This window comes from Triturus cristatus, chromosome 10 (genome assembly GCF_964204655.1).
Source record: "Triturus cristatus chromosome 10, aTriCri1.1, whole genome shotgun sequence".
NCBI classification, from domain to species: domain Eukaryota; kingdom Metazoa; phylum Chordata; class Amphibia; order Caudata; family Salamandridae; genus Triturus; species Triturus cristatus.
The window spans coordinates 446,337,273-446,363,373 of NC_140593.1; the positions used below are offsets into that span (position 1 = coordinate 446,337,273).

The 26,101-nt window shown below is 44.8% G+C and overlaps 1 protein-coding gene across 10 annotated transcripts in view; it reads right to left on the reverse strand.

The window, feature by feature from the left end:
* Positions 1-26,101, reverse strand: part of ARHGAP12 (Rho GTPase activating protein 12) — a 432,157-nt gene that overhangs the window by 122,663 nt on the left and 283,393 nt on the right. For 6 of the 10 annotated variants that reach the window (XM_085631848.1, XM_085631846.1, XM_085631844.1 and 3 more), the window contains one exon: positions 11,310-11,414. In XM_085631848.1, the coding sequence (XP_085487974.1) occupies positions 11,310-11,414 (105 nt within the window). Of the gene's footprint in view, positions 1-11,309; positions 11,415-17,747; positions 17,871-26,101 lie in introns of all 10 variants that reach the window. The other 4 variants (XM_085631845.1, XM_085631843.1, XM_085631840.1 and 1 more) reach the window with 1 other exon arrangement.

The window sequence follows — 26,101 nt, forward strand, 5'->3', positions numbered from 1 at the left end:
ACAAACTGTTGAAAACCATAAAGTCACCCTATAACTGGAGCAGAGTAGCAGCCAACCATCCCTTTACTTTGTGAATGTCTGTAGAGCTGTACTTGAGTCAAAAGGCATAACTATGAATTGATAGACGTTCACTCTTAAGCCACTGCATGGAGAAAGAAAGGAATTTCTGTAGCAAATTAGGCAAATCTTTTTTTGCCCAGGTACATATCGTTATTTAATCAAAGCATGTCATATTGGCGGGAGGATGACTAGGTTTCTTAGCATACTGACAAATATCATAATTCCTCTATATGCCACAATGTCTGACTGGAGATTTGGACATTGTATTCTGGGTATTTCAGAGTACTGTTCAGTGGTATTAAAGAGATTACGTTTATAGTTTTATTTACTGATATTATATGGTATTGAATGAGTGACAATTTATAGTGTTATACAGATGAGTATGTATATTTTTAATAAAATGCTACAGAATCTAGTTTATAATAAATGTGCTGGATTTACGTGCAAGCTTAATGAAAATAAAATGTGTCAAAGTGTGAAAAACGTTAGCATGCAGTCATATCTACACGCACTAGGCATAAATGGCTAAAGTAACACTGTTTGAAAAGCTGATTTTACTCATAAATGCTTAAACAAGCATAACATTTTTATTTTCTGACCCTTCCAATAACATACTTTTCACAATAAAGAATAGTAACTTTTTTTTTTTTAACTCTTTATTTAAAGAATATACAGCAAAATACAGGGAGTACCACACTTGTCCACATACGGAGACATAGAAATATCAACAGTCCACTTGATATTGTACACTTGAAACAGTCACATGGACATAGCAATCCTTCCCCCCGTAAGAGGCCCTCAGGTCAGTGAACAGCCCAGTGGAGAACCCGGTCCCCCCGCCCAAACCCCCCTCATGATTCCAGTCAGTGTGCGGCCTGCCCTTGGACACCTCTACCCTCCCAATCCCCGCGAGGCCCAGTAATGATCATGTGCAATCCTTTGTGGTAGCGCAGAAGAGCGACGCAGGGGTATAGCCCGCAGGAAACGAGTAATTCCTCCCCAGGCGGGACCTTCTCAGCAGCCTCGCTATATAAAGGACATGCAGCCTGTGCTTCCCTCCCTGAAAGACACCCACGAGACCTGTCCCCCCCCCATTGTCAGCATTCAATAAAGGGGTTATCCCTCAGCAGTAACAGAGGGCAATCGCCGGTCATCGTGTGCAGCGAAGTACCGCGTCAGGGGCCCCCAAATGTCAGGGGGGCAGGACGCAGGCGGCAGCAACTCAGAGTACAAAAGGACACGTTCCTGACAGGTGAGCAAATCCCGCAGCCATTCCTTAAACTTGAGGCTTCTCCCCCGCCCCCAACGACACGCAACACGGCGCTTAGCAAGCAGTAGCGCGCAGGTAACAGACGATCCGACTTAGGTATGTCCCGGGTGTATCCTAGTAATGCCTGCAGAGGGGAGGGCTGTAGCGGGGACCACAGCATCTCGCCTAGGGCCTCATAGACCCGGTGCCAATATTCATCTATGCTCGGACAGGTCCAGGTCAGGTGTAAGAAATCCGATCTAAGGGAGTGGCACCTGTCACATCGGTCGTTATCGCGGAGATTAAACCTGTACATCTGAGCTGGGGTGCAATAAAGGCGATGCAGGAACTTCTAATGAATAACGCGAAACCTACTGCTCGAGGAGATCATTTCAATTTGCAAACAGCAGAACTCCCACTGGTCATCCGTAAAAGCGATGCAGATCTCAGTCTCCCAGCCAGCGCGGGATCTCAACACCTCCCCCCCGACACGGTTATATAGGCACCGATAAAGCGAGGAGACCATGTGCGATGGGGAAGGGGAGTCAAGCAGATAATGGAACGGTTCCAGAACAGTAGGCTCTGCTGGATACGCCGGCAATATTTTCTGTAGTCCACTACGGAGCCGAATAAAAGCTAAGACCTCCAGGTGTGTAGGGACAGTGTTCCCGAAGAGGAGCGGGAGGTCACGAAACCGACCCTCATGGAATAGGTCACCCCAGCACGTAATCCCCGTTTTAAGTTTTATTCTCTGGAACAGCCCTTCTTCCAAGAGCGGGAGGGCCGGATGATACACCAGGGGCATCAGTGGGGAATAAAGGAGCGGCACGCCCACAAGGCCAGCAAGAACACTCCAAGCATGCGCCGTAGCATGCACAGGGTTGCGGTCAGCACAAGACGAAGGCACCTCCGTAAGGGCCGCCCCCTCAAGCGGGACCGGGTCCGCCAGCCAGTGCTCCACCGCCGTCTGTGGCATGAAAGGGGAGGGGCGGAACCAACAGTACACGTAGTGTGCCTGAGCACAGTTGTAGTAGAGTTCGAAATCAGGGATATCGAGTCCACCTTGTATATACGGGCACGTGAGCACAGCCCACTTAAGCCGTGGCCTTTTTCCTCCCCACACCAGACGGATGAGTTCCGATCGTAATGTCCGGAAGAAATATCCACCCGGATGGAAAGGTATATTGAGGAATAGGTAGAGTAGCTTGGGGAGTATAACCATCTTTATGAGTGAGACCCGACCAGCCATGGTCAGCGGTAAGGTCAACCACCTGACCACGTTCGAGCGTATAGTTTCAAGAGCCCTACCGTAATTCATGTGCAACACCTCCTGCCGATCCCTAGAAACCCACACTCTCAAATACTTCACATCTGCATCGCGCCACTCTAGTGGGAAGTCAAGTGGGATTCTGTCAATACCCACCGTGAGAGGGAAGATAACGGATTTACCCCAGTTGATGTGTATCCCCGAGTACAGCGAGAATTGAACAAATTCCCTGAGTATAGGGTTTAAGTTATCCCGGGGGTGTTTGATATATAGTGTGAGATCATCCGCATAGAGTGACAATAAGATTTGCCGCCGTTGGCATCTCAGGGATGCCGCAAGGTAATTCTGCCTGAGGCGGGACGCCAGCGGTTCCATCGCTAAGGCGAAGAGGAGCGGCGATAATGGGCATCCCTGCCTGGTACCTCTGGTGACGGGGAAGGGTTCAGAGACACGACCATTAATAAGGACTCTCGCCATGGGGCGATGGTATAGGATTTGGATCCATCTGGAGAAGGCCAATGGCATGCCCATGTTGCGTAGAATCAGATGAAGATAGTCCCATTCAACCGAGTCAAATGCTTTGGTGGCATCCAAGAACACCGCCACCAGAGCAAGAGAGGGATCAGCGTTGTTCAGGACCGAAAAAAAGAGTCCGTAGGTTGTGGGAGGTAGATCTGCCAGGGATGAACCCCGCTTGGTCTGGCAGGACCAAATCTCCAATCAGAAGATTGACGCGGTTCGCTAGTACCTTGGCTAGGATCTTCACATCGTTATTAAGGAGAGAAAGGGGCCTGTAGGAGTCACAGGAGTCTGGGGGCTTCCCTGGTTTGAGAAGTGAAACTATTAGGGTCTCCGACATGCTAGATGGCAAGGATCCAGTCTCATTCGCCTCCTCAAACACCTCGCGCAGAACCGCCGCTAATGGGTCAATGAAGGTTTTGTAGTATTCAATAGGGAAGCCGTCCAGACCCGGCGCCTTACCCGATGCCGTTTGCATTATGGCTTCCTTGATTTCAGCGAGCCCTATGGGAGCTGCTAGGAGTTCCCGCTGGGCATTGGATAGCCATCCGAGAGTAAGCTCCGACAGGTACTCAGACATCTCCAATGGCGATTCACGCCTGGATGTGCACAAGGCGGAATAGTGAGATACGAATGAGGAAAGTATAGAGAGCGTATCGTGTTGCATAGTGCCATCAGGGGCTCTGACCTCCAGTACGTGGTTGGCGCCGTGCTGGGTGGCGGACCACTCTCCATACGCCCGCGCGATAAAATGCTTACCCCGGAAATGGACTTCTCTCTCCCTCTCTCTCTCTCTCTCTCTCTCTCCGCAGTGACCTTGAACTCAGTGAGCTAAGCACGATAGTCGAGCTGTGCCTTGGGGTCATACAAGAAGTCGGGGGCAGTTTCTAGTACGCGCAAATACCGCTCCAGGGAGGTCAGCGTGGTGCGAAGGGAGCGCAGAACTCCCGAGCACTTAGAAATACACCCGCCCCCCCGCATGGTGGCCTTGAAGGCCTCCCACACCGTTGCCACGCAGTCCACTGATCCTCTATTCCGGTCTATAAATTCTGTGATCTCCTGGGACATTTCAGTCGTGAAAAGTTCGTCTGAGAATATTAGGCTGCAAGCGCCATGGGAGCGAGGCAAGTGTCGTGCGGCCAACAGTGAGGACCCCAAACTCCTTGATAACAGCATATAATCTAACCTAGCCCATGTGGAGTGCGGTGCCGACCAGTGTGTGCCCTCCTGCACCTCTGGATGAATGCGGCACCAGGCGTCAAGCAGTAAATGGTGAGCCATTAAGTCAGATATGTAGGCCTGAGAGCGAGGGTGATATGCAGTGTCTACATTGGAGCGATCCAGAGCCAGGTTCAGGGTGGCATTAAAATCCCCTCCCCAGATCAGGTGCGTGGACCCAACGTCCAGTATGACTTCCCACAGGGAGATAAAGTGTGTGGGCTCATCCATGTTGGGCCCATAGGAGGATGCGATGGTGATGGCGACGTTACCCATTCGACCCCACACGACACAGAATCGTCCCTCAGCGTCCGTTTTTTTCCCCCAGAGGCACAAATGGAGTGTGCTTCCTGACCAATATGGCTGTTCCCCTGGAGTACGTTGAGTACGAGGAAAATAGGCCATAAGACGCCCATCGAGATGCAAATGTAGGTAAGCGACGGGGGTCTGAGTGGGTTTCCTGCAGCAATGCTATGTGTATCTGATGACGATCGAGATACCCCAGGACCTGCCAACGCTTACGCGGGTCTCCCAACCCCCGTATGTTCCATGTCAAGACATTGACCCCACTATGCGGGTCTCGCAGCGCGTTTCTCTCCCCCTGTGCCATCACGCGGATAGACACCCGATATTGGATCTAGGCACATCTCTTTGCCGAGCCTCGCAGCCCCACCCCCACCCAGGCCAGTAAGGTGTCGTACCACCGTCCCCAGGCCCCAACGTGGGGATTGCCAGATGTCAAACCCAAGTGTATAAGAGTGTGTGTCCCAATGTTCAAGTGTGGTGCTGCATTCACATTCCCTCCCCTCTCCCATTCCAACCGACTCCCCCAACTTGTCGGAGGAGATCCTCCCCATAAACTGTACCTCTGTCAACAATGCCATGCCCCGTCCCTCCTCCTCCCACCACGACAGCCCAATCCTGTCGGGATCTAGACCCCTCCCAACCCCTATGTCAAACAGAACCAGTGTTGTGGGGTATTCCCTCTCTGGGTGACACCAGTGAGCTGGACCTACCCTCCCCTATCCCGATATTACACCCACTGCGCCGCCATCACATTGAGCGAGGGGCATAAGTGGGGTGGGAGGGGGAGTACCAAGGCAAATAGTAGCGTCAATTTCCCTGCCAGTACATCATGCGTATGGAGTAGCGTTACAAGTGGGGCTCCTGATCTCGATGCTCTCCTGACCCCCCCCCAAGAGCTCAACAAAAGACCAAAGGACTGGAATAGCCCCCCCCCCCCATAGTCAAAGCATTCAACTTGCAAATTCAGCCAGTCCATATCTGCAGCTGGGAGAAGGCATGAGCAAAGGGGAGAAAAGAGCGTGGGGGAAACATGAGCAAGGAGAAGAGAGAAAGAGTTACAAAAGGAAGGAATACGAAAAACTCATGGCATTGATACTCATCAGTCCGGAGCAGACGTCCGAGACCGAGACCCAGATCTCTCCCCAGGGCTGCGCCGCGGGGAGGCGGAGGATCGCTGGTCCCTAAGGAAGTCCTCCACCTGTTGAGGATTACCGAAGAAGAGTGCTTTGCCATGATGAGTGATCTTGAGCTTGGCGGGATACAGCACAGAGTATGGGATGTCACGCTGCAGCAACTTCTTCACTCCCACGAGCTTGCGGCGAGCCTCCTGCACCATCTGGGTGAAATCCGGATAGAACGAGAGAGTGGTATTTTCGTGCTGAATCGGTTGTTGCTCCCGAGCCAGGCACAGCAGAGTGTTGCGATCTCTGTAATTAAGGAATTTGATAATGACAGGGCGCGGTGGAGCCCCAGGGACCGGCCGGGGTCCCAAGGATCTGTGGGCCCGGTCCACCACCAGCTGCGGCGAGAAAGAGTCCCGCCCGAATTTGTCGATCAGCAGGCGCTCTATGAACTCCTCCATGCGGCCGCCGCCGCTGGACTCCGCAAGGCCAACCAGGCGGACATTGTTTCATCAGGAACGCGCCTCCAAGTCCTAATTTTTCTCTGCAATGACTGAGTAGGCGGTCCATCTGAGAGAGTTTAGTTGCACCAGTCCCGGCCCCGTCCTCCAGCTCCGATATCCGACCCTCTGCTTCCTTCAGGCGTTCCCCATGCTGATCCAACCGGTGCACCACCGCGTCCAGCCGAGTGTTCATATTATCGATCTTGGCATCGATGGAGGTTAGGCTCCTCTGCATGCCCACGAGCAGGGCCTTCCAGTCCAACTCCTCCGCCTCACTGGGACCCGGCTCCCCTCCGTCCGCCGTCTGTGAGCGCGTTTTTTTGTTTGGGGGGGTGGGGGGGTTTAAAATGCAATGTCGATTGCTTCGCGTCCAGTTTGCCCATTGTATCTGCAGGCGCCGGCACCAGGCCCCGAAATCAGTCCGTGCCAGGAGCGTGATCGTCAAAATACGCAATAGGCGCCGGTCCCAAGGGCCAAACCGCAGACCACATGCCCCTCCGCTCTACTCCGCGCCGCAAACGCCAACTCCAGTGGGACTATCCAGGCGACCGTCCCCCGAAGGCCGTCAATAATATTCTGCCCGGATGTCCAGCCAGGGGCCCAGCTCTACCCAGCGGCCAGCAGGAGCTGCAGCTCCCCCCGCGCCCTTCAAATCACAGCGCCACTCAGCCGCAGACTCACAAGTCCGAGCAGATGACCGAAGAGGCGTCCACCGGGCCGGCCCCCAGCGCCGCCCGTCAGCGAGGGAGGCAAGAAGGAGGTGGCCCCGCCAGCCCGGTCCCACACCGGCTCCTGGCTCCCCCTCCGGCGGCTCACGAATGGCGTCCGGGCACAGGATACAGACGCTCCTCACCTCAGGGGTGCGCAGACAAGGTAGGTGAATGCGGCGTAGGGCACACCGCCAGCCGCTCCGGCTCAGCAAGCCTCGAGCCCAAGCCCCGAACTCGATCACCGGCCTCAGCAGCAGTAGGCAGGTCCCCCGGATGGGGTGGGTGGATCACCTCTCGGCAAGCAATCAGGGGAGCGACGCCGGCAACAGTCTCAGGGCAGCGCCGCAGCCGCGGCGCAGCAGGCCCCGATAATCCCCAGTGAAAAGTGGCACCGGCAGCCGTCTCTCCGCTCCGCACCTCGCACTGCGTCTCCCCCGGCAACCTCAAGAGCCAATATCTCCGCCACTGGGCTTCCAATCTACGGCAAATCAGCACCAGACCGTCTCGGAGCACTGCGCCACTCGCCGATAACGTTAGGTCGCCAGTATATGACCGGGAGGATGGTTCTGCAGGATGTACATTCGCCTGGCCGGCTGGAGCCTCACTAGAGTGCGGCCATGTCAGTCCAGCGCCTTCTAGCGCCCCCAGTAACTTAAATGTTTTCATGCATTTCCGCAGAACGTTTCTACTTGCACAAAGATCACTGTTAACAAATCATTTGCAAATCGGTTTAATGAGTAAGGGAAAGTTTATACCTAGAGATGCAGCACATAAACTGAACTTGACCTCTTTTAATTTACTCGTTTTAGTTCCAAATCAATGGTGGATCTGCTAAAAGTTTTCTTTTCTTAATACAGATGTTTCGATTTGTACATAGATCATTGTTAGCTAATGGTCAAATCTGTTACATTACAAGGTTAGAGATGTAGTCTATATATGGGAAAGAAGACCTGAATGAGAAAGTAACCCACAAACTCATAGTTGTTACAACGTAAGTTCAAACCTAACATTGCTGTCTGTGGACTTTTGTATTCTCGTGAGAAGAGGAGGAGAAATCACGTTCCCAGAGGAGAGCATCGAACTACGATTGGCTGACAGGAGACGGAAGAAGCAACATGTAGCAAAGCTTTGTGAAATGAACAGTCTAGAATAATGTGTGTTCCTAGAGTAGGTTACTCACTTTTTACCCTTTTGGCCATTGCGATTTCTCCATTTCACCAAGACCCTATGCCATTTGCTCTGAATCGCTCTTTAGGGGAAGTTCTGCTTTGATATATTTTTGAACTATTGAGCTGACTTTAATGCTGAAGCTTTAAGCTTTCTTTCACTCTCTTGAACTAGAAGTCTTTATGGGTTCTGACTGACTCCTTTCTGCCATATTCCTAGAATATGGATTATTTCCTTTAAGGATTGTGCTTAATACATTTTTTTGCAAATGACTGCTTATTGATTGATTATTGAATTTTTTTGTGTCGACATTTTTTATTAATAACAATAACATTTATAATGGATACATACACATGAAGATATAGGATTATCAGTTAACATTTTAAATATATATTCTAATGACTAAGATTGATGAAATTAACCTGTTACCAAATAAAGATGATTTACTAAAATATTGATTATTAAAACCCTTTTTCTTACCAAATTCTCTCTATTGACTGAAATTAAACTAATGATTGTGATCATAATGTATATGAGGTTCAGCTCTCCTCTTTTCTAAAACAACTGCAAAGATCTATTGCCATAGATATCAAGAACAGGAATTAGCCCCTGTGATGATAAACCAAGATACTTTAAAAAGTGTAAACTGATTCCCGGTCCAGCAGAAGGCAAGGTTGACTTGGAAGATAATGTGAAGTAAATGGTTAATTTCCAGTTAGTTGAGGTTTTGTATTCATTCACCTGCTATCAACATGAACTAAACTTTGGCTAAATTTTTTATTTCATTGAATCGAGTTACTTTTTCTGGTTCAAGGCCCAATTCATAAGTGTCAATAGACTCATGGTTTAATGAGGATCAATGCCCCTTTGGTATTTATGAACTTAAAGTTCCTGTGCATTATTAAGCACAAATGTCCCCAGGCAGTAATCACGATTAAGGGTTCCATGCTTATAAATAGGCCTAGTCAGTAAAGAAAATTAATGAGGCATGGAAGCGTTTTACTCCTTTTGGATGGCCTATAAGCTGCATTCCGCACTCCGGATTGGAGGCAAAATGATCCAAAATGACAGTGTTTTATTGCTTCATCTTGGCATCAGAACACACCAAATTTATCATGCCTACACTCTAGTTGTAATGCACTTTTTGCCAGGCTTTCTGCACACCCTTTCCCATACAGCCACTAAGGTTCAATGGCAATGCACACATCATGATGCCAGGTGTGGTCATGCGTACCATGCCTGTTCCCTTGGAACTTTCCTAGGCGGTCCTGGTTGCAGTCAGTTAAATCTTACTTTCCCTTGGCCAAGCTCACCCACCCTGCAGTGCCCATCCCAGAAAGAGTTTTCAGCAGGGATTCTGTTGTGGCCTTGTGGTGTGAGAAAGGGTCACATCGGTGGTGCTTGTGCTGTAGCGATCAGCACTAAGTAAAGAGAAACATAAGTAAAGAAAAATAAGGACTATATGTTGGCACAGACTGGAATCCTGCTGAGGTGGAAGTAGCAGCGGCGGAGGTGGGGGGCAAGTATGAGTGTTCTGTAAACTGCTCCACTTTACTTTATTGTATGTTGCTGTCCTACAAATCTTGCAGCCTAGCCCCTCAAGGCTCAATAAAGGGCACCTATGATTATTAAGCACTAATATCCCCAACCTACAAGAAATTTTGAGGGCTCAATGAATTTGTGCGCTTGAACGGGTACGGGCTTTAATGACCTTGTAGTAAACATCAATGGTCCACACATCATTATTATCATGCATAATAAGTGCCCTTCAATGAAGTTGTGTAATAAACATTTCTAGTTCTTCAGTGTACAGAATATTTCATACTCTAAATCGTGCTGGTCAACTCAAGAGAAAAGTAGATGGGGTTTATCAACTAAACCTTTGTAACATTTGTTATACACCGAAAAACAGCTCATAACCATATTTCTGGATTGTGGGTGCTGGCATTCCACTCCACAGTCCTACTTCAATTATTTTGGATGGTGGGCTCTACCCAATAATTTGGAAAGTACCTATTCACCATTGTATTTTGAATTTATCTATTCAAACAGGTACTTCAAAAGTAACAGAGCACTGCATTTGAAAGATTAATGACCATATATACTAATATAACAGTCAATATCAGACGTCTCTATACTATCATTTATTCATGTATCTTAATTTACATTGAAATCAGCATACACCCATTAAAGTTACACGTTCTGGGACATATAAGAGCCCTTAAAAATGCAACGCCTAACTTTTCAGAAGTGATAATTTATCTTTTTGTTCTTCCACAACTTTAGTAAATCGAAAAGTGCACAATTCCCCCAAGGTTACACAATAATTAGAAGACCACACAGCACTCCTATCTGAATGTCCTCTCCGGAGGCATATATAAAAAAAAAAAAAAAAAAGTTAAGCAATTTAGAATGCAATATCTGAAAAAAATAAATTCCGATGGTTCAAGAGGGAACCAGTGATCTGAGACAGACTATGCGGAAGGGGTGGGAAAGCAAAACTATTAGGAAAAGGGTGATCGTCATTTAAATATTTTTGCCTCACCCCCGGTCTTCCTGTAAGCTTACAGTAAGCCCTTAGAGGAGCAGAAGGAGGACTCAGACCTCGGAAACAATCTCAAGAATTAGGCAACCATAGCAGGTTTGTTAGAAATCTTCAGCGGCCTTGTAGTCTGTTCAGCATGTGAGCCTTCCCATCCTGGGCCATTGTCAGCTTGGCAAGGTACCAGAGCAACACTTGGAAGTCCCAACCTCAAAAGGTTGTGATGCAGCAGCTGCTGTTTTCTAGGTTGCTAGGGCCTAAGTCAGGAAAGAATAACACTCCTTCCAGCATGATGGTCTTCCACTTATGCTCTTAGAGCCAGCAATCTAGCTGCACTATGAACATCAGTGATCTCTTAACTGGGCTCACCAGCTGCAAAGGAAGTGTCCCTAGCTCCTTGCAATCTCTGCTCCGGCCCCCAGTGAGAAATCTCACCACTTTCATGACACCAATAATATAATGGGATCTCCAACAAGCACCTTGGAGTCTGGAAGTTTCAGGCCTACCATCGTTGGTTAATCATCCATTGGAAAAAGTGGGAATCCCAGAATAGACAGATTCAAGGACCTTGCAGAATCCCACAACCCTCAACATGTTGCTCATATTAATCTTGTATGTAAACTAAAAATGGTTGCAAGCACACTTACTTCGATAACATTCTTTTTGCTGGATTTGTCCTTTGAAGCCCAGTCAACTGTCGCCCCCTTTAGGTCAACTGTGAACTCTAATTTGGACTGATTGCCACCAAATTTCTGAAACAAAGAAAACACAGCTTTTAATGTTTAAAAGAATCCATTAACAAAATAGTTTTAAAATATGTCCCACTGTTTGAGAGGCAATGCATAATAAGAAAAGTAATATTTGGTAATATTTCTAGGAATTAACCCTCAGATGGGGAGGGGGAGCGGCGGGGGGGTTGGGGGGGGGGGGGGGGAGGCAGTCCACAACATTTCCATCGCGAAAATACAAATACACTGCTATTTCCAGTCTTAATATTTAACAGGAAAATACAGAATTATCACACCTGTTGAACAGAGAGTAGGAATACATCACACAGTGCACAGGGTTAATTCAAGGAAGAGAGAAAAAGTCCTTAAAAATTCCCTGTTAGTTTATCGAGCAATTAGTCACATTATTGTTAGGCTTGTTTTTGTTTAATTCATGCTCATTCAATTCATCTAAATCACTGATAATTATGTTCGGACCCATTAAAGCAACCAACAGACAAAAACAGGCATGCTAACGTTTTAAATGTTCTCTTAAAATCTTACTGATAACACACGTCAGCATTTGGCTTTTCTTGCAATGGAAAGTGCAATCCACATCTCAATTTGTAAGTAATTCAAAAGGAAGAAAAACAAAAACATTGGAAAAGCCAAAATGTCTGTGTAGTATCTATGTATGTAGCTGCTCGTGCATAATGCACAGCCTTGTGGAACCTTGACACTGTCAGGCAAAGGGTCTATGTGAAATGTAATTTAAATCTGGTGTCAGTTGGTTTCTACCCATGTGCCGCCAGCAGCTCGTCTTGATCTATACTGAAATAAAACTAATCTTGAAGATTACCTTTGGTCTGCTGCCTCCATGAACTAACAGTCCAGCCTGCATTTTGAGTCCTGGCTAACACCCAAAAAATGCAGTGAAAAAGCAAAAAATAAAAAAATAAAACTTGTTTTCAGTGTACAATGTATCTATGAGATAAAGAACTTAATTATCCAGTCTACTATGGAATTGTAAAATAGTCCCTTCTTTCTTTGTAATGCATGGCCTCCACAGGAGGCAGAATACTGAACAAAACAAATAATAACAAAGTGAGAAATAAATACTCCTCTGGGTGGAGCGAGAGCCCACTCTACATATATTTTAAAGGATTGGTGATAACAGGTCAAAGAAGGATTTAGTAACAAGCCAGACACAAAAGCTGGCTAGGGCTGTTGAAAGCAGCAAATACCCAATTCATACTTTTGGTCATACTATTTGCTTCAAGATGGGGAGTAGTGGCCAGACGGGTGAAAGTGCGGACAACTGAACTGAGGAATGAAGTTCGAATCCAGACATCCTGTGTCTCTGGGAAAATTACTTTATCTCACAAGGACTAAAAAAGAAAAATGTGGAGTATAATCTAGGTTTTTTTGTAAAGAGCTCCAATACTTTAGGGCCACGTCTGCACTATATAAAACAGCAGAAGGAACAAAAAAACAAAGTCAGTCCCTGACCAAGCACAGGCTTCTTCTAATAAATGGTCTCAATGTGTTTAGACGAAAAGCGTTAATTATGTTCTACATGTTTTTGCCGCAATTTATAATCTGCACTATATTTTAAAGCCGGAGTTTGACCAAAGCCAACTCGTGCAATATGATTTAACAAACGCTAAAAAAACTTTCAATGTGTTTAAATAATCATTTTGTTTGTCTTAATTAAACAAATCTTCTTAAGGCGCCTCTTGTTAGTTATTTCAAACACCCGAAAGTATGGTCTTCCATATTTACAGTTAAACTTGATAAATTTGCGTGAGCGATAACAAAATTAATCTGTCACAGAATGGAGGATGCTGGTGAGTAAATTAAAATTCGCAGTTTTACACAAGAAACTAACCTAGCTCAGATGTATTTAATAAATGTTAGAGGAGGGATGGCTCTTCCTTAACGCTGTTTTAATTGTATACAGGATTGACCGTTTAGAGGCCTGAGGAATCAGTCAGACCATAGTAGTTAAATGTTCAATACTTTTTTTACTTCCATGAAAATTAATAAATATTTCGGTCTTCAGTATTTATTAAAATAGATAGCCTTCAAGTAGATGGAAAAAACCCAAGCGAACAAGTATTTTGCAATTTTGTTGATAAACTGGTAGTTTCTCTGTGGCTTAAATGTTCTGAATTGTAAGATGTCTAAAAACAATGATGTTCCAGGTTGCGGACTGTAATATTTCTCCTGCAAGGTTAGATTTTCTCCAAGCAGTATAAAACTCAGTTTCAACAAGCTGATTTAACCATGCCTGCCTATAACCCGGCCCTCTACCTTGAACACAGTTCTCACAAATTATGTCATTTGAGATGTCATAAGTGTTATAAATGCTACTATTCCACATGATATAAATGATGTAATATAAAAAGGGTAAAAGCAGTGCATCATAAAAGGTGCAAGTTATAGTTAAAGTAGCGACTTGCCAACACTGTGTACGGAGGTGCGTGAGTGACAGTAATTTGAAGTTGCTTCGTAAATTATAAATTTAAGGTATAATTATATACCTTTTGAATTACTAATGTTTGTGTAGTTTAAGTTTGGTTTGTATAGAAAGAATGAATAGCTGTTTTAACTATAAATAAGCTTTAACCTTTAGTTTCTTCATTCAATTTGTATTTTTTTATTTTTTATACATTTTTGTTTGTAACATATCAAAGTATAGCCACCATTGTTTTCTTTTTATACAATGGCTTGGAGTGGTGTAAAGTACAATGGAGTAGAGTGACGTAGAGTAGGGGTGGGGGGGGCAGAGCAAAGTGGCATACAGTGCAGTGGCATAGAGTGGAACAGAGTAGAGTACAGTGGGGTAGAGTGCAGTTTAATACAGCGGAGTGGTGCAGAGTACAGCAGACTGGCCTGGAGTGAAGTGGGGTAGAGTGAAGTGGCGTACAGTAGATTGCCATAAAGTACAGTGGTGTAAAGTGCAGTTGGTTAGAGTACAGTGGTGCAGAGTCCAGTACAGTGGCTTAGAACGCAGTGGTGACTAGCAGAGAAGTGCATAGTACAGTGGAGAGAAGTGGGGTTGATTGAAGTGGGGCGGAATGGAGCAGAGTTGGATACAATAGAGTGGCAAAGAGTGAAGTGGGGTGCTGTGAAGTTGGGTACATTGAAGTGGGGTACATAAGAGTGGCGTACACTAGAGTGGCATAAAGTAAAGTGTGGTAGATTGGAATGGAGGTAGAGAAGAGTGGCTTAGAGTGAAGTGGGGTACAGTGAAGTGGGGTAAAGTAGAGTGGCATTCAGTACAGTGGTATAGAGTGGGTTAAAGTGTTGTACAGTGGAGTAGAGAGCAGTAGAGTAGAATAAAGTGTCAGAATGGGGTATTGTACAGAGGAGTAGCGTGAAGTGGCGTAAAGTGGAGCAGCGTGGCGTACTGTGGCATGGAGTGTCTTGTGAAAGTGACGTACAGTGGTAAGGCACAGAGTGTTGTGTTTTACAGTGTAATGCCTTACAGTGATGTGACTTAAGAGTCTTGTGGAATTCAGTCTGGTAGTGTACAGTGGAGCAACAGAGTGGCAAACAGTAGAGTAGTGTCAGAGTGAAGGAGCGCAGAATGTCATACAGTAGCGTGGAGTGACATATGGTGGTGTGGCGCAGACAGGCGAGGTGCTGAGTGGCATAGAGTGGAGTGGCGTAGAGCAGTGGTCTTCAAACTTTTTTAATGCCGTGAAACCACCTCCCTCCTATAGTGGGGGAAAAAAATTATCGCCCCCCCCCCCCTCAGAATTTCTATTTAATTGGCGATGTTTAAATATTTATATACATTAGGCCTGGGCGAAAATTTCGTTCCGTTCGCGGAAATTGCGATCATTTGACATTTTCGCGTTCCGCGGAGAGCGCGAAAATGTGCAAATTTCCGGTTTCCGCAGCTTGGCGATAATTTGTTTCTTGCTCGAGCTGTAAAATAATACATTCTCGCGCGATCGCCTTACCTGAATCCCTGCGTTCGCCGACAAGTTTTCTTGATCCGGTCGCGTTCTCCATGAGATGTTGTATTGTTTTTAGCCATTTGCGCTGTCTCGCGACAGTTCGCGCCCGCAGTGACGTGATGCGTCGCGCGATCACGTCTTTCTTCTCGCGATCATGCACCGCGTGACAACTCAAAACAAGATGGCCGCGCCCGCAAGCAACCACATGGGTAAGTTGGCGACCCGCAACCATGCAGAAAATCTCACGAACATGCCGGAAAAAAACTTCCGCATCTTCGCGATATTTCCGCTTGTTTGCGATAATTTTAAACATTTTCGCGATAATTTGCGAAAGTTAATTTCGCAAATTCCGCCCACCCCTAATATATATGTATATATATATTTAAACACTGCAGTTATGTTCTGTTACCGTTTTGAAAATGCAATCAAATACATGGTTGCCAAACATACTAATCTGTCCAGGCAGGCCTTACTAACATGTACAAGTATCTATAGTGTGACTATTAGAAGTGAGGGGTTTGAAGAATATTTGGAGTCCCTTCCCTTTTGACACCTTCTCCCAGCTAGGACACAAATAACAAACATGTTCGTGATGGGCAGCTCAGTTTTGTAAGCTTAAACAAAGCACTGTTATCAGCGCAATGCTTCTTTTGTCCAGAGCCTGGCGCCCCCCCCTGGGAACACTTAAGGCCCCCCACGTTTGCAGATCAGTGGCGTAGAATATAGTGGCGTAGAGTGTAGTGGTGTAGAGGGGTATGGCGCAGAGAAGAGTGGCGCAGAGTGGCGTGGCGCAGAGTAGAGTGGAATGGCATAGAGTGGAATGGCATAGAGTGGAATGGCATAGAGTGGAATGGCATAGAGTGGAATGGCATAGAGTGGAATGGCGTGTTGTAGAGTAGATTGGGGTGAAGCGGCATACAGTGAAGGGGCATAGAGTAGAGTGTTGTGGAGTGCCGTGGAGTGGTGTGTTGTGACGTGTAGTAGAGTAGAGTGGCATGTCAAGGTAGCGTGTCGTATAGTTTTTAGAGTGGAGTGGCGTAGATTGGAGGGGTATAGAATGAAGTGGGATCTCAGAGTGGGGTTCATTGGCATGTTACGGAGTGGGGTAGAGTGGAGTGACGTGTGTAGATGCAAGAGACGTGGAATGTGATTGAGTGCAGTGGACTGTCTTGGAGTGCAGTAGCATATTGTATAGTTGAGGGGTGTGGGGTATAGTGAACTGGGATGTCGTAGAGTGGTGTGGAGGGTCAGACTGGCAAGTGGTAGAGTGGAGTGGGGTGACTAGAGTGCAGTGGTGTCAGATTAGATTGGACTGCCAAAGAGGGGAATGGGGTGTTATACAGAGAAGTGGAGTGTTGTGTCATACAGCGTTGTTTATGTTGGGTAAATGGCTCATCGGATTTAGAAGAAATTTTACAGAAATATAGATAATGGGCTGTAAAAGGGTCCTTTTTGGTAGTAGCTGTAAACTAGTTCATTAGTTTTAAAATGATACGGTCTAATTCACATAGGTAAACTTACACTTTTGTGCAAGTTTACAATGGTTTGCTATTCAGAAAGGTATTTAATGAGTAGTATCTTTACAACTACCGAGTCTCTCTAGAAAAAGACAGGACTTTGTGAATCAGGCCCATCGGCTCAAAAACGTATTGATATATTGTGCCGTGGGCTAACTTTGCGGTACATCGCGAAGATAAAATTGAATATTATTGGGTAAGGAAGGCCCTTACAAAATTAAAACTCAGCCATATTGTTTAGACCATACTTAGTTTAAGGTCTGTGCTTTCAGTGTAAACATAGTGTACTACTGTTTTATAAGTGCATAGGAAGGGATGAGTCAGATTATACAAGTGTGTGAAGGTACGTAAAAGTAGTTTATGTAAGCTAAAGTTTGAGTACTGCCGTACTACCCATGTACAAAATAAATTATAGTTGTACGAAATTAAAAATACACTGTACTAGGCTATATTTCCCCCTTAAAACCCAGAACACAGATTAAGTGTGGTATAAACAATATTTTGACCGTACAATATGAAAAGGCAGCCATATTGTTTAGACTAAACTTACTCTGTGTTCTGCGTTTTAAGGGGTACATGCATCGCTGTACTGATGCATGCAGACAAAATTGTAAACCATAAAACTGACAAGCAGCATAACCGATTAGAAGAGCAACATTCAAGATATGAAAATAAACCCACACAATGTACAATTTTCAGAATGCTTCATGATTAATCGTACAAAAAAAATGAAGTTGTAGCTTTAAAAAAAATAAAATGTTAGTGCCCATTTTTCACATCACCGGGATAAACAGTAAAATGTGGTACATAGGTTATGCTCACAAATTAATGTATCATGTTAATGGCAACACAAATAATAAAGGAGACATGGGACATGCAACACTAACACATACAGAGACCGCTGAAGCAGGACCAGATTTTACATAGGTGACAGCAGACCGAGGGCTGAGAGAATTTTTCCACGTGGCAAGCAGCGAAAGGAGGAGCTCAGGAATTGAGCAGCGTGTGCAGAATGACTTGATGGGAAAAGGGAAGAAAAGTGATATCACAAAACAAAGTAATAGCTAGTTATGCACATGAGAAATCAACTACCAGGTTTGCGAAAAGACATACTGAAAACAATGCCACTGATTAAGGCAGTCTTTTGTGTACGAAATGAAAAATAACGAAGCAAAATTAACCTAATAGCCCATGGCTACCTGGTTAAGCCACAGCGGTTTGTACAGCTGTGGCTTTCTTAAAAACAAACATACGATAATCAATATACCACTACACAGATTTACACACACTCTATATTAATACAGAAGATGTTAAAAATTTAAATGAACAAAATATCGATTAGAATTAATTTGGTCACCAAAAACTTGATTTTCATTAAATGAAACAAAACAGCATTGAGGGATAGTAAACATATGTTTACTATTCGTTAAATACATGATCCCCATGAGTAATGAACAGAGACTGTGATTCTTGAAAGCAAAAAATGTTTAAAAAAAATATTTAAAGAAAGGGCAGTTGAAGTCTGAGAAGTAGTGACTTGGATCTGTGGTTGGTGTGCGGCATAGCGAAGATAAACAAGTTTAAAAGTTAATGACTTTCAATGGTAAAATCTTGGAAGGGTTTAGGATGCACAACAGGAGGGGGTACCAGACCTCCCAGCTTTTAATTTCTTTTCACTGTGTATATGAGGCGGGGCATTGGAGAGCAACCTTGTGAAGGGAGCAGATATGGTGCAACAGTTTTGGCAGCCTGAGGTACAGACATAAGCAGCAAATCTTCATATGAAAATGGAGCATTTTAATGTTAAAATTGCATAATAATTCATGGTGGGGAAATAAGCCAGGAAAAGGGGAAAAAAAAGCACAGCCAGTTATCACGCTCGTCTGAAATATTTTTGATAAATCATGCACACCTTTTGAGGCACTGAAAATAAAACGGAGTGCAAAAGACAGCATCATGAATTTTTCACTCACTTCCACTATTTCAATGTAAGATGCAGGTTAAATTGGATCGTGGCCAACTCTCCAGAGCAGGCTGCTTTTCCCACAGCCTATGATAATGCAATCTGTATTTACAGTTGTGCACCAACCTTTTCTGCAATTTTTATACACCATATTTAGATATAACTTTGCAGAGATCACCACAGTTTGAAGAGATCACCATAGTTTGCAGCGATGCCAGGACCTTGTGTTTTTTTAGGGCATATAGAGATTCCCTCTTCCTAAGTTGGTACATTAGTGTGTAGAATATTTCTGATATCTTCAGTTAGTTCTTACAATCTAGTAATTTATTTTCCACAAAGAACATAAGGGCAGTGGTCTCCACAAACATTGTTAGACCCGTTAGCCTTAGGGTGGTCTTCCCACAAATGTGTTAGGAATAACCAGTAGTGATCACTGGGGGCTAAAAATGGCCACAGCGGCAGCACCAGTATCGAGGGAGCGGCTGATCCAGATGAAAGTAGATTTTCTAAAATGCCTAACAACAAGGACAGATGATGAAAATATGAACCAACTAACGCAGTATCCAATCCTTAATGAGATGGACCTTGATATGGCCGTAGGGCAATCAATCTTGGTATGGTATTCAGAAACCACTGCGAAAGAAGTTAAATTGTCTGGTACCAGTATTACTGCCATGCAATAAGAAAGTAAAAAAGGATTTATCTCGCCAGCCTTCTGAACAGCAGTGGTTTGAGAAGGAATGTGTATATGCTAGGAAGGAGCTAAGGAAAGCAGGAAGGTTGAAGCGCTCCAAGGACCCCATAATTGCAAACAAGGCCTATAATTGTAAGAAAAGGGAGTATGAGGTCCTGATTAGGACAAAGAAGCAGGCCTTACGATTGGGACCTTATGATTAGTAATCTACAGGAAAAGGATATGAGGAAGTTCTGGAAGTTAGTCCAGAGGTGAAGTAGTAATGCCCCCCCCACCCCTTTCCCGGCAAGATGAATGGTGCCAGAAACTGACTGGGTATCCTTTTTAAGTAATATTTATAAGGCCGTGGAGAGAACTGTGAGGGAGAGCTGGCCAAAACTGGGGGATGAAGCCTTGGAGTGCTTTTCTGCTTAATCCATAAACATAACAAAATTGATAACCTCCCTAAATGTAACTAAAGCAGCAAGACCAGATAATCTTCCGGCAATTGTGGTTAAGCCTAACCCAATGTGGTGGGCAATGTTTTTTTCTAGAGTTTTTATAGCTATAACTAAGACTGGCACATTTCCGTCCAGCTGGAAGGGGGCAATAATTAAACCAATACATTAAAGAGGGGAGATGAATGTACCAGGCAACTATCGTTTGATAAGCCTGCTGGATGTAGGTGAAAACTTGTATTTTAAGGTTATTCTCAGTTCACTGAAGAATTGGATTGAGGGTGACGAAATTGTCTCAATGGAACAGGGGGGTTTTAAGCCATGGCATTCAACTATAGACCATTGCTTCAGCTTGTGGGCCGTGGGCCTTGGGGCAGAAGGCCAAGGAAACAACTGGGAGTTTATACTGCTGTTTTGTTGATTTTAGCGATCCTGCAGAAATTGCACTCTGAAAATTGGGCCCAAGTGGAGCTTGATTTGGAAGGGGCCCTTTCAGGTAGAATACCTGTAGGAAATGGATTAAGGCAGGGTTGTGTCTTGGCCCCCACATTGTTCTCTATGTTCCTAGCTGACCTCCCGTAGGGAGTTGGCGGCGACAGTCCTTCCCACCGAAAATAGAGGGAGGCCACATGTTGTGTCTACTCTATGCAGACGACTTGGCAATCTTGGATATGACCCAAGTAGGCTTATAGAGAAAGTTGGTTAGGTTTAAAAATTATTGTGAGGTTAATAAATTAAAGGTGAATTGGAAAACAAAAATAATCCCCTCTAGGAAAAAAGTCGAACCATATTAGTGGCTGCTAGGTAATAGCAGGAATTAGGTGGTATCGTTCGATAAGTACCTTGGTATGACATTTACAAGACAGCTGAGCTGGGCCCTACATAAAGAATTGGTGGAAATGTGGGCCGCAGTAACAATAGGGGGCTTTGCCTATTTTAAGAATACCTTTGGTTGCCATTCCTGGTCTACCCTTTTGACAGCCTATAATGCAATGGTCCCTACTCAATGTCTTTACGGGGCTGGTGTATTGCCCCCAAGTATGGAGGGAAGTTGGGAGGGATGTGAGAACAAGTGTTTGAAAAAAAGATTAGCTCTCCCAAAATGTGTTTCCCAGCACAATATTGTTTTCCTACATGCCGTGTAAATCTTTCCACACTACTGTTGCTGGCCAGATTGCACGCATATTGGTCTGCACATGGACTTGTCCACTTGTTTCCATGCTGGTGGCCCTTATATTTTGAACTACACACATTCATCTTTTTTGCTTAAAAAAGTTTTTCTCGGTCATAACATGCAGATATACTCTCTTTGTTTGTAATATGGCCAGGCAATGTTAGGTGCCTAGTCATTTTGTTCAAATTAAATAAATGTGCGGCATAATTAACTAATCTCCATGCGGGCCACTAACATTTGCTTTTTGTATCGACAGGGACTTATCAAGGTACCCATTTTTAGCACACACTACAGTGAAACTACAAATTCTCCTCCAGGGTAAGATTCTTGGTAATGGATTTTTGGACTAACACACAACTGATCGCCTTGAGTAGATCAATGTTTTGGAGTACATGTACAGCCAGATGCGAAACGCGACATCTCTTCTTTCTCACACATCTATTTATTATGTATTGTTGTATTGAATGATCCACTTTCAAAGAGTAGACATCTTTTTACAGGGCATTTAGAATAATTTAAGTATAGTAATTGTTCAACAGTGATTAAGTTCACGCCTTAGCTACATTTGTTAACTTCAACTTGATTGTGAGTTTGGCTCAACATGCTTTCCAATGGCCACATAACTACTTAAGTCATATCAATACCACTGACTAGCATTTTTCTGCAGGTTTGTAATCCTTGGTAATTGTAATTTCTCCTTTTCACCAGCTATTCCGGGCACCTTGGAACTGCTTCTTAAGCTTTTCAGAAGTTTTGATGTGCACACTAGACTGTGCATTTCTTGCATCACTCCATGGTTCTTTGCAGTTTACATGCGAGTCTTAGTAATTATTTTGTTTCACGAGTATATATGAGAGAGCTTTCAACTCTGTTAACTTGGCAAGCTGAGGCACTTGACTATAATTTTAATAGGGCCTAATTCCTCTTTTTATCTTTTATTTTTTCCGTCCCTATGTCAACTCTAGGAGACAAGTCCCCCAATTGCTGCTTTAGTGACAACAGCAAAAAGAACTATTGATGGACAGAATGCAGAACAATGTCATACATTCACCCCAGTACAGAGATCTGGGCCTAAATCCATCGTTTTCTTTTTTTTTTTGCTCACCATGCCATTTCAGTTTGGACCCAGCCATATGCAAATCAGTCTTGACCCTGTGCCCAATGGGAACAGACCAGCCCGAACTGCCAGGCCAGGTCCTCCCTGGACTGGAAACAAGCATCCTAGGACCGGTTTCGGGGTTTCACCCCTCTTCAGCCAGGATAGCTTGATTCCAGTGGCATGGAGAGCACGGGACTCACGCCTGAGCATACCTGTCCCACTCGGGGTGACAAATGCAAAAAGAACTATTGATGGACAGAATGCAGAACAATGACATACATTCATCCCAGAACAGAGATCTGGCCTGAATCCATTTTTTTTTGCTCACCATGCCATTCCAGTTTGGACCCAGCCATATGCAAATCAGTCTTGACCCTGTGCCCAATGGGAACAGTCCAGCCCGAACTGCCAGATCAGTTGACTGGGGGCGAGTGTTTGATTTGCTCAAGCGCTCCGTCCATCATCCCCTTTGGTATCGCTTTGTTCACCCTAAGTTGGCAGGGTATGCCCAGACGTGGGTCCCTTGCTCACTTTGCCACTGGATTCAAGATATCCTGGCTGATGAGGGTTATGAACCCGAAACCGGTCCCAGGATGCTTGTTTCCGGTCCAGGGAAGACATGGCTTGGCAGTTCGGGCTGGACTGTTCCCATGAGGCACAGGGTCAGACTGATTTGCATATGGCCATGTCTGAACTGGGGTGGTGGAGTGAGCTAAAGAATGATGGATTAAACCCAGATCAGTTGACTGGGGGGATGGGGGGGGGGGGGGGGAGGGAGTGTTTGATTTGCTCAAGTGCTCCGTCCATCAACCCCTTTGGTATCACTTCGTGACAACAGAACAACACACCAGCTATGACTTGCTTATGGTTTATGCTTCTATACCCTCATGGTGGGACGTGAGACAATATTGAATTTATACTCAGGATCACTGCATGTTTTAATGCTTTCCCACAAATTTTAAATGTTAGGCACACATATGTTCTTCCGAGTTCCAACACTTATCCATGCACAGTGGGTCAGACATGCACAGTGGGTCAGACACTATCACACATGATGTTTGTTTTGTTTTCTTCTTGGTTCACATCTTAGTATACTCTCAACAAGCACCTCTCTGTAGGGCTAATTGCCCTACAGACTTGTACATACCTTCAGTACAAGTCTAGTTCTTCACTGGAGAATTATTTACTTTGGATCCAGAACTGGGTTTTTTCATGTTTCAGGTGAAGTATGGACACCTCGCCAGGGGCCTGTCTTTGTTATTTATTTGTAATCTTTTTTGTTGCTTTTCATGTTAGATTGATCTATGGTTCATACATATTCTGTTTCCTAATGTTCATACAGCCTTGAAAAAGTAACTGTGTGAAGAGACACGTGTCGGCTGTTATTCAAAATCAAGAACTGAAGAACGTGAATTTTGTGAAACAAAAATGTACTGAAGATAATTAAAATCGACGCATCCTTACAATAAAGCAACACCTCATATTTACTTAAGTCCTGACTGTCTGGACTCCATACATTTTTATTATTACTAATTGAGTGCTTTGGTTATCCTCGTTATAAAATGATTGCAATGGATCCTCGGTCCTATTGTAACTCACACCTTTGGTAGTAGGGTGTGGGATAACCTCAGAAGCACCCGCCTACATTTCTTGTGCTTTGTATATATTACTGCACACCTATTACAATTCGTACACCAATACGAGGTGCAATTTTTAGTCCATTATCACCTTTTCCTATAATCCCAAAAAGTGCAATGACCCAGCCAATAAGACTGGAAGGGGACTTCCAGGCTTGGAATTTTAAGATACGATATAAATCATCGTAATGATGCACTTGCATTTTTGTTGAACATGGAATGTTTGGATGTTGCATGAGCCCTGGCAACATTTTTAAAACTATGCTTGGATTAGTGATGCAAGAGTCTTTGCCAAGAGTTTAATTTAGATATTGTAGCTGGGGTGTTTGGGGAGTGGAGAGTTTATGTATTAAATGTTGATGTACTTGGGTTTGAGCCTGTATTAGAAGCAGGGGGGGTGGACGGGGGGGGGGTTAAATTAAATGTGTTTATTCTGTTTAATAATGTATGTTTTAAATATAGGTGTCTTAACATTAATAACATTGACAGGAAAAGGAAACAACACTGCCGCTGAGGTCTGGACAGCAGGCCTCAATGCACTCTCAAAGTTGTACAAACCAGCAGATAGTAGTCCAAAATGGGGCAAAAAGTTGGGGGAACCTGCAAAAAGCCTGTTTTCTCAAACTGTGTTTAAGCCTGTAGACAAGTATTTTGTACTTAGTAGGAAAAGAGTTTGTTGTTGGCCACTCTCTATGAACAATCATGGGAGTAGATTTGCACTGTGATAATGCTTATTAGGACTGCTTAGCGGGGTGCATGTTTTGCACATATACTTTTATGCACATTTATAATTTTATGACTACGTGCCTGAAGGTTGCTTTGTGAAAAAACGTATGATTAATACAATAAGCCTGAGTTGGTTATGGTGAAAAGCAAAGGGTAAAGGTAATATGCTTAACTGGTTCTTTAGAAAAAGTAATGTCAGATGTTGCAAGTCTGAGCTGATTATAATGACAAGTTTCTCCAAAGGCAGTAAGGTGGATTTTTAATTGTGAAAAGCAGGTGTTGAAGCCTTTATGGGTGGATTGTTGTTAATTGTGTTAAAGGCTGTAAACCGGTATTTTGTTAAAGAGAAACCCACAGATTACTGTAGTAGGCAAGGACTTTGCTACTGGTTTCTGCATCTACAAATACAAGAGATAGCAGATTTGCACTGTGAGGTTCCTTGTTGGGCCCTTTTTTTATCAACCTTAATTTAGAACAGAGCTGTAACTTTGACAGTAATTCTGATGGTTGCACTATGGGAATGGATACGCTCCAAGTAGGCCTGAGTTGGGTATGGTAACATGTTAATGATAAACGCTATAGGCTTGATTGGGTCGCAGGCAAAAGTTATGTCAGGGGGTCAAATGGTCTCATCTGTGTATTACGAATACTTAAGACAAAAAATGCAGGCCTCACTTAGATAATGTGAAAAGTGTATGTTAATGGTAACAAGCTCTCAGGGGCGGTTTATTATTAAACACTTTACATCTGCCCTCATGGTGTATTACAGTCAATGGGATCAGAGACAAAGACTACGAGGGGGCGCAGAAAGGTGGCAAAGAGTCTGTGCGCCGCTTGAGGGTAGCCCTCTGGATGTAGGACTCCTCAGACACCCCCCTTTGCAGGCAGGTGCACCCACCTGCACAGAGATTCATTTCCACTCTTGAAAAGTAGGCGGGTGCTACCTGCACAGTGAAAGACGGAGCAGCTGCTTCCAGTAGCTGCTCCGTCTCCCGCTAATGTGCTGCCACAGGGTCTTGAGGTCTCACCTGCCCTACGGGTAGTGCATGATCAGGGAGCATTTGCTTCGTTTGTGTCCAGTGCACCAATTAGAAGGTGTGCTGCAGACAGATTCCCCCCCCCCCCTTCCTCTCACTGGCATATCAAAACTTGCGGGGGCCTCCGCTGCAAGGTACGTGGAGAGGCCCCCCTCCATAATCACTCAGGAGTTCTCGGCCAGAGTACTGAGGGGGGGGGGGGGGGGGGCCTGCACCATGGGGGCCTGTGTTACTCCACTGCCCCCCCCATCAGTATCGGGCCCCAGATTTCTAATACTGTGAGCCTGTCTTACCGCAGCTTCTAACGCAGCTTAGAATGCAGGTTAATTGTTCTTTATTTTTAGCCCTTAGCCTTCATTCAGAATGAGGTAAGGTGTTTTTGCTCATTTCCACACAACATAATTCTGAAAATAATACTTTATCTTTAACTAGACAACTTTTCTAAAAATAGGAGTGCGCATATTGGGTAAACATCAGTCA